Source organism: Saccopteryx leptura, chromosome 13 (genome assembly GCF_036850995.1).
Source record: "Saccopteryx leptura isolate mSacLep1 chromosome 13, mSacLep1_pri_phased_curated, whole genome shotgun sequence".
NCBI classification, from domain to species: domain Eukaryota; kingdom Metazoa; phylum Chordata; class Mammalia; order Chiroptera; family Emballonuridae; genus Saccopteryx; species Saccopteryx leptura.
In genome coordinates this window covers 4699961-4709654 of record NC_089515.1, presented here as the reverse complement: position 1 = coordinate 4709654, position 9694 = coordinate 4699961, and the positions used below count along the sequence as shown (strand labels likewise).

At 46.6% G+C, this 9694-nt stretch overlaps 1 protein-coding gene across 1 annotated transcript in view; it reads left to right on the top strand.

Moving 5' to 3' along the window:
- The first annotated feature begins 7736 nt into the window (after positions 1-7736).
- The window catches only part of LOC136384923 (dedicator of cytokinesis protein 1-like), a 55914-nt gene continuing 53956 nt past the window's right edge, over positions 7737-9694 (top strand). The window contains 1 exon segment of the mRNA XM_066355573.1: positions 7737-7766. Coding sequence (XP_066211670.1) covers positions 7737-7766 — 30 coding nt within the window.

Genomic DNA, 9694 nt, shown 5'->3' with positions numbered 1-9694 from the left:
CCTCCTGCAGCCAAGGCTCCATTGGAGCAAAGATGGCCCGGGCACTGGGTATGGCTCCTTGGCCTCTGCCCCAGGCGCTAGAGTGGCTCTGGTCGCGGCAGAGCAACACCCCGGAGGGGCAGAGCATTGTCCTCTGGTGGGCAGAGCATCGCCCTTGGTGGGCGTGCTGGGTGGATCCCGGTCAGGCGCATGCAGGAGTCTGTCTGACTGTCTCTCCCCATTTCCAGCTTCAGAAAAATACAAAAAAAAAAAAAAAAGAGAGAGAGAGACAGGGAAAATAAAAATACATGTTAACCATATTTTTAAATAAATAAAAAATATTATGTACTATTCATGTTAAAATTGCACATAGGAAACCAAACTTGGCGTCATTAGAAAAAAGTGTCAAGTTGGGGTTTTGCGGGCCCTTCAGAAGTCGGGGCCCAGGGTGTGGGCCCGGTGCGCCCGCCGTGAAATCCACCTCTGCCTCCCACCCTTTTATAATCCATCGCCTTCCCGCTCCTCACCCCTGAGACCGCCGATCGGATGCCTCTGCCTAAGGTTTTGCATTTTGCAGAATGTCGCACTGGTGGGAGCAGGCCCTGCATAGCCTGTTGAGTGTGACTTCTTCCTGGAAGCTCCATGATTTGAGGAGTCACCCATGTCTTCCTTGTATCAGCCGTTTCTTCCTTTTGATCACTCAGTAGCTTCCCGTCACTGGATGGAACACAATTTGCATGTTTACAGACCGGTTGACAGATACACGTTTGAGTTACTTCTAGGTCGGGGTCGACAATGAACCAAGTGGCCAAGAGCCAGTGGTGTGCAGGTGCTGTGCACCCCCTTCCTTTTAGGAGGAAGGTGCAGGTGTGCGGTGCTGGGTCTAATACGGGGTGCCGGTTGAACCTCGTGAGAGAGGACCCCACGGCTTTTCCAAGGGGCTGCATTGTCTGGCGTTCCCTCAATGGCGTAGAGTTTCAGTGGCTCTGAGGTGTGAGCCTGTGTCTAATGTTGTGAATGTAAATGTCTCATTTTTCTTGCACCGTTTTTTCTCTCTTTCTTTCCTCCCTCCCTCCCTCCCTCCCTCCCTCCCTCCTTTCTTTTCTTTCCTTCCTTCCTTCCTTCCTTCCTTCCTTCCTTCCTTCCTTCCTTCCTTCCTTCCTTCCTTCCTTTCTTTCTTTCTTTCTTTCTTTCTTTCTTTCTTTCTTTCTTTCTTTCTTTCTTAGTATTCTTCTCCCTTGGATTATTCTGCTTCATAAACAAAAGGACACGAGGGCAAAGACTATGTCAAGGGTGATACTCAGAACGGTCAGACTTCCTGGTACAGGCACGTGAGATGTCTGCAGACTCACACCGGGAAGGGGGCTCTGTCTGGGTCAAGGTTGATATTCAGAACGGTCAGAGTTCCTGGCACAGGCACGTGAGATGTCTGCAGTCTCACACCGGGAAGGGGGCTCTGTCTGGGTCAAGGGTGATATTCAGAACGGTCAGAGTTCCTGGCACAGGCACGTGAGATGTCTGCAGACTCACACCGGGAAGGGGGCTCTGTCTGGGTCAAGGGTGATACTCAGAACGGTCAGGGTTCCTGGCACAGGCATGTGAGATATCTGCAGACTCACACCGGGAAGGGGGGCTCTGTCTGGATGGATGCCCGGCCAAGAAAACGACCCCTCCTTTCTAGCTGCTCATTTGCTTGAGGAGAGTTTGCATAAAAAGGGCATTTAATTGCTAATCCTTCAGTATCAGAATTTAATGTTATGTAAATTAATAAGCCTTTCTATAACTCTTGCTCCTCCAAAATATTTGTGCTATTATTCTGGTTTTTATAGATATAAAGGAAATTAATATAGGGAAAGTGCTCATTTTTCAAGACTATTACACTTTAAGGAAAATTTTATATCCATAGAGCCTCTTCACATGTCACCCTTCACCTCTGGGGACACCAGTCATTTTCTCTACCAGAAGAGAAAATGACATGGAAAAATTTTTTTAACTCCCTTTGCTTTTTTTTATTCCAGTTTTTTTTTTAATTTCTTCTTTCCCCTGGAAATTTCTTGTTGCTACTCCATCACAAGCACATTCTGCATTCTAATTCAGTGTCTGTGCATGCTCTGACATGAAAAGTAATCATTTAAATGCACCCAGAAGGAACAAAAGGTTTCCTTCCTGCTTCATTGTTTAGAAGAGGAAACGCTGGTGCAGTGCTGCTGCCAGTTTCCAGAAACTGGACCGAACGGCAAAACGCTGTCTCTGCACATCGGGCTCTATATCCAGACCCCGTCCCTCCCGACTCGTTAGCTCAGTGTTTCAAGAATCCAAGCTAAGCGTTGACGCGTGAAAACCGATGACTTCAGTGTTTATCACTTTTCTTCCACCCGTGCAAGAGTAATTCCGATGAGAGCGGCCCCCCAACACTGCCCCAATGATGGTACAGGACCGTGTCTGGGTCCCATTGGTGTGAGTTCAATAAACACATCGGGTTGGGAGTCAATGATCTGTGCACACGGTGAGCTAAGGGGGGGTCTCTGACCCTCTTTGTGATGATTCATGCCATAAAATCTGCAAGTCCGTCGTATGGCCAAGGAACAGAATGAAACAAGGAACAAGAAAGAGTTCCACACTGCTTCCCCGGGGCCACAGGGCCTGGAGGAGGAGGTTGGCCATTGCACCCATAAAGCAATGCACACAGTCGCGGCTTTGGGGCTGCACACCTGGGCGTGTCCCCTGGTCAGTCCGCCCAAGGTCATCACAACCGTTTCTCGTGAGGAAAGCCAATGGATGAGGCACTTTGTCTTGCTACAAGCACAGTAAATCTTATCGCCAGCAAATGAGCCAACCATCTGCAATGATTAATGGTCTTCATAATCAATAGTCTTCATCCAAAGCCCAAACTCATCTTCAACAATCTTGTCATCAGCAATAAATGTACCCCATTTTCCCTTGCAGTTCTTGATTAACAGTGTTAAGCATCTGCTACGGTAAAGAAGACCTGTGAACCACTCCTAATGTTTGGGTGAACAGTGAATCCTTTCCCTTTTATCCAAGCGACGGCTGTTAATTTTCCTCCTTGAAGAAAAACAGTAATTCAACCATGAATAGGAAACTCTGACCAGCGCTTTCTCCCATCTAAGCCAGTTGGTATGCACAGATCAAGACAAAAATTTAAAGTCACTTCTCATTTTATTACAATTTGACAAGTAGAAAAAAGAAAGCAAGCAGATATGTTATTTAATGTATCTCCCCCCCCCCCCCCATTTAATGTTTGGTTGGGACTACTTCCAGCTATAACACTTAAATAATGGCTGTCGGAGCTGAGCTCGGAATTTATTTTACTCATACGACGTAGATTTAGGAGTCGACCACCTAGGGCTGGTACAGGTGCCCCCAGGACCTAGGCCATTCCACATTTCTGTCTTCTTATGCCAGTGCCCTTGTGGCAGTCCTCGTTATTGTCATGCTTGCCATCTCCTGTCACAAATGACCTCTGCAGCCTGGCACCAAGTGTGGAGAAGAAAGAAAGAGAGGAGAGGTGAAGGGGTGTCACATCCACCACTTCTAGCTGCAAGAGAGTCTGGAAATGTGTCTATTTTAGCTGATCACCTTGTGCGTGCCACCCAATCAGGAAAAGGACAATAGATGTTGGTGAGGCACCCAGGGTACTTTTATAAACACGTAGACATCAAGGGACAGGCTATTTGAAGGGGGGGAGCTATGCTAGATGTACTCAAGGGTGTGCAATGGACCACAGCAGAAGTATCTGCTGTGCTCACACCTGCCGATCCTTCACCATTTTTGTACACATTGCCACTAAGCAGTGACAGTGTCTCTTTGTTGGAGGGCTGCCCCGGGCTGCTGGAGTGTCCTTTGCTTATATACAGAGAGAGAAGGGAAGTGCTTGGGAATTTATACCCCACCCCCAGAGTCAGCCCTTAGCCAGTCTTATAAGTACTTACCTCCCTAGCTTCCCCGAGGGATTAAGCCAACATTGCATGTCTGGAGGCTGAACTCCACCCTTTGACCTCCTTGCCTCCCTGGTCTCACCTCCTCGTTCCTCTACCAGCTTTCCTGGGATCACTTCTACGTAAATCAATGACTGTCCCAGACATCTTTACGTCAGGGGATGCTTCTCAGGGTCCCAAACTAAAACATCAGCTGTCGTCATTTTCACTTCCTCTCTACATCCAAATGTACCTCTTCCCCCTAAACAATGTCCACATGTGGGTGAACATTTCTGTGCCCCATCTCACCATCAGGTGCTCTGGGACACAACTGGTGTCCCCACGGTGCCATCATGGTAAGCATTGTGAGCATGGATAGAGATGACGTGTTCAACCGATGGCCAGGTACAGGGTGGAGGTAAGTTCAGACTCTCACCGCATTTATTTGAGCCGAGGGTGACTTTTCATCAAAATAAAGCGCATTCTTGTCGCGCCACTTGAGAAGGGTATGTTCTCCAGCAAGGCAACTTGTCTTGGTTCCAAATTAAAGTCAGTTACACTGGCGAAGTCAGGCTTCACCAACCCTTCTCCCGTAAAGCGAGTCTCACTGTTCAAGTGGCTTCTGAATCCCACCTTGAGGCGAGAGTCAAGCAGCTTCTCCTTCCAAGCGGTTTCTTTCTTTTCTTTTCTTTCTTTTTTGCCTGTACTTTTCATTCATTGTTTCTAGCCAAAAGACAATGCTTTCTAGATGTAAGAATAGTCTTAGATTTCCTTTCAAGCTTGCAGGGTTGTTTTTTTTTTTTTTTAGTTTTTTTTTTAAGAATATTTCATTGTCATCGCAGTTTTGTATAATGTATTGTTCAGTTTTCTTAATCAGGAGACAATATGATTTAAGCATATTTGCTTTGCAACAATTATAAAAATTCATCTTTGGAAGAACTTTCTAAGAATACCCACGCCTCCTAGGTCACGGAGGCTGCTGACTCCTGGGGCGCTGGCCACGCTTGGAGTGCCTTCTATGAGGTCAAGTTCGGTGCCGGAGGCTTCAGAGACAAAAGTATGGCAGTCTCAATCTTGGGTGATGCCAGAGGCTCTGGATGGCTTTATCACCTGGTAGATTTTTACTTGCTTCAAGGTTAGTCTTTAACTTCCCATTTTAAAAGCAGCATCTTTCAAGTTCCCTGTCGAAAATGTAATTCTTAAATTACAATGCTTTAGCCGAGCAAATGAAGAAAGCCACTAACTCATCAAGAGCTGAATTTGAGGGCTTTTTTTTTTTTTTGTCATCATGAGAATTCATTGCAGTTGGAACCAGGCAAAGTTGCATTTCGATAAACAAAATGTTGGAGCCCACACAACAATGGCAAGAAGTTAAACTGACTTGTGCAGGCCAATTTTATTTTCTATAATCAAACACTGGCCCGGGAAGTGACACATTCCCTTGAAAAACTGCCTCCGGTTTAAGGTTTTGCACAAAGGACATGTTTTTTACTTCCTCCAAATAAACCTCCAATGACAGGAAAGGGGGCAACAAAAAGCACAGAAGGGAATACATTTGTAATAAAATTATTGCGCCTTAAAATGCCAAATGAAAAATGACAGGAGCCCATAAAACCCTCCACGTGTTAGAAGCTGAGGTTGTCCAGGGAACACTCTGCGGCTGACCCTGAGCGAAGTCATGGTTTTCATGTAAACAAAGCATTTATGGAGAGAAAACTCCCTCCTGGAGGTGAACGGATTGGTGGCAGCCAACGGCATTCTCTGAATTCAACAACACCAGCTCATCGGGGACAAGCTCATCACTCCAAGACCTCAGCGGTCAGTCCAGGTGGAGCCTGAGCTAATTCACCTCCCTCCAGCAGAAAACACGCTGAGCTGAAAGAAATAAATAAACCCAGGGATATACTGTTTATATATATAAAAAAATTTAAATGGAACTGCTTTCTGACCCAATGATTTCACTTCAGGGCATATATCCAAAGAAGCCGAAACACTGATTCAAAAAGATAGTGCACCCTCGTGTTCACTGCAACATTATTTACAACAGTCAAGATCTGGAAGCTGCCCAAGTGCCCATCAGTGGACAAGTGGATAAAAAAAAAGCCGTGGTTACATTTACACAGCGGAATACTAAGCAGCCGTGAAAAAGAAGGAAATCTCACCCTTTTGAGTCAGCGTGGATGGACCTAGAGATTATTGCGCTAAGTGAAAGGAGCCAGTCAGAGAAAGACAAGCCCCGTGTGATTTCATTCATATGTGGTTCTAAAGAACAGAATAAAGTAATAAAATAGAGTCAGACTTGTAGAGAGAGAGCAAACAGACGGCTGTCAGAGGGGAGAGGGCTGGAGGGGTTGGGCGAAAAATGTGAAGGGATTAGGCGAAAAAATAGTCATAGACAGACAACAGCTTGGTGATGACCGGAGAGAAAGGAGGTGGGGGAGGGAGGAGAGGGGAGAGGGGGACAGATGGTGATGGAAGGGACGCTGACTGGCGGCAGTGAGCACAAAACACAATATACAGATTGTATGGTAGAATTGTGCACCTGCACCGACATCATTTTATTAACCACTGTCACCCCAATACATTCAATTTCAAAACAAAGAAGTACTCGGTGGGCCCAAGACGTGGATGAACTTCTAGATGTCCCAAGTCGGAAGGCCTCTCAACTTTGAACCTGCCCCCGTTGGGATCAGGGAACAACGCATTTCCCGGCAGACAGTGCCGAGGTCAGTGGGGGAGGTTGCCAGAGACAGGTGTAGGGACACAAACAAGAAGGGTGGACCCCACTTCCCGTGACCCACACTGCATCTTCCCCAAAGCACAAGACGGACTGACTCTCTCCACCTGGATGAAACTGGGCACCACTCGGGGAGCAGCCAGTCTTAAAGGCTCACTGAGCACCTGCTGTGTGTCAGGCGTGTGCCAGACCCCAGCGGAGAGGAGATGCTCCGCTCCATCCAGCCCCGGGCTCAGGTCAGGCAGGTGAGTCCCTGACGCACAGCGGGAATGCCTTCAGCCACTCTCTGTCTCAAGTGTGAACCCAGGGGGCCGTCTGTCGGGTACATTCTTAATCACTGTCAATGCACCAAGATGTTCTCTGTCCAGATTTATATGAGGCATCGGGTTCCTGGGCCGTGCCAATCAGTGACAAGCCCATAAAACTCTGCCCACCTGTTTTAGGGGAACTTCAAACATCCCATGACATGAGTAATGATTAACCAGGAACCTGCAATTAATTTTACCGTTAGAATCCACTTTGATTGATTTCTACCTTTAGAGTTCCTCAACGCTTCCATGCCCTGGCCCAGCCCCAGGGTCCTCACCGAGACCTCAGAGGGAAGTCGAGGTGTCTGTCTCCCACCCGCTGAGGCGTCACACCCGATCTGGGTGGTTGTCTGAGGGTCTCAGAGAGGAGTTGGGTATCTCAGGGCAAATCCAGACTGAAAGGGAGCTATGCCTTCTTAGCAATGTCTTTTTACACGAAGGAGGCTTAACAAATACACATGTCCTCCTTGGCCCAGTGCCCAGGGAAGGTCTATGCCTTCACCTCCCTTTCCACGGCTGGTGTCAAGATGGCCCGTGGCTGGTCCCGCTTCTGATCCTCCAGGATACTCAGCATCGTGCGGGCGGGTTCCAAACAGCTCGGGGGACGCGCCAGATGGTACCGGGAAGGAGAGGCCTCTGTTGTCAAGTTGTTTGGGTTATTCTGTTTGTTAGTTTTCTTAATGAGAGGAAGTCTAGTCTGCTTGCTGTCTGTATTTACAGAACAATCCCGGGGGAGGGGAGTGGAGAGAGCTGATGATTGGGAGGCCGAGGACCATGTCACGGGAGCAGCACCCAATTGATCAGGTGAGGGGCAGCGGTCTGCGGAACACACAAGGCAGGTCGCTTCCGACGAGGGCACAGATGGCGCCTCCATGGTAACCAGAAGCAAGGTGGTCAGTGAATGGTCCTCTGGACACGGTGCGTTCAGTTGTGGAAATCACACGGGGGCACAGACGTTGGCTCTCGGGTGTTTTTGAGAATGCCACGTTTCCTCCCGACCTCAGACTAGCAGAGTTTGGTTGGGAGGCTCCCATCTTCCTTGGGGGTCCTAACAATGGACAGAGACACCCTCGTGTTCAATCTGGATGGACGCAGGGGGACAGTGGCACTGTGGCTTAAATGCGACTTTTGTGTTTTGTTTCATTTCTTACTTATAATGAGTAAAGGTTTTCCTTAGGGAAACTTACAAAAGCTACTATGACCATTACAGGTGACCGAAAAATGTGGGGTGTTTGATAAGCAGTTGGGAAGATGGAGTTGTCACCACCAAGGTAGGGAAGACTATGGGTTAGAGCAAGTTTAGTGGCAGGAGGAAGCCCAGAAATTCAGTTTGAGTAAAAACTTAAGAAATATAAAACAAACCAAGAAAACCTTCACATTAAATGAAACAGCAAACAACCCAAAATAAAAAACAGGAAAAAAATTCTAGCAGGCAATTAATTGATAAAGAAACGTAAGCGGGCAAAATAAGCCAATGGAAAATAAAAATACTTCAATAATCAGAAATAATATATCTATAACATTATCTATATATCTATAACATTAATGTCATGTGTTTCTTTTCCAATCTAACTGGGCAAGATACAAAAATACGATAATAGTGAGGGTATGGTTTACTGGGAGGTTTCATGGACTATTTAAAGAAATATGAATTGGCAAAGATCCAGGAAATGCTTTGAAAGCTAGTTAATACCGCTAAGTTACATGAGCTAGATTGTCCTCACTTTGATTTAGATTTTTAGGTTTTACTGAAATCTGGTGAGCTGGCTTTTTGAGAAGGAACACTTTGCTTCAATTGCTTCCTCTATCAGATATGGGCCACTTCTAGACGAAAAACATTAAATTAGATTTTGAAAAAAATATATACGTAGTTTCTTCTCTTTGCCAAGTTTGATTCCAGTGAATAAGCCATTGGGATATCAGAGACATCCAGTGGCAGAGAAGTGCCAAGGTTGACATTACTCGTGACAATCCAGACATGATAGGATTCTCGAATCCTACACCTGATTGGTTTGGATGGGTACACCTGATCCAAACATTTTGGCGAGTGGGTGCCCAAGCCAATGAGGTTTCCAGGTGAGGTCTGGAAGAAATTATGTTTGCTGCCAGCGCGGCTCATTTAGCCCCAGCGGGCAGTGGGTGTCTAAGTATGCTAAAGCGTAGACAACCCCTTCCAAACACAGCATCAGAAAATCTTCTAAATTGCCCAGTTCTACATAAACCACATTGACAAGATCCATATTGAAGTCTCCACATGGCTCTGGGAGTCTTTCAAAGGCCACAGGAAGCAGACACGGCACTGAGACAACAAGATTAGTGATAGGAGGACGAGATCGATGTCACTCCTGACTCTATACCTGCAGAGGACCAGGGATGGAGAAACTACGCAGATATAGAGGAGATGCTCTACAGATGGCTGATACACGGAAAGACGAGTGGATGAATAGGTAAGGTGGGTAGGAGGGTGGATGAATGGATGGATGGACTGACAGATATCAACAAGAAGCAATGCTGAATGTTCTCTGCACATCAGAGTTGGTTCCAAATAGTCCAAGGGAAAACCGGGCTCCAAAGAAGTTTTTGAGGACATGTGCTCAGAAAAAAAAAAAAGAACCTAGATAAGTAATCAGGTAAAAGAAGACATTCCCGGAGCCATTTGCTTATTGGAAAACTAAAGCTTTTTTTTTCCCCTTCCCTTGCCTTGGCAGCACTTCTATGAACCAGTTCTTACC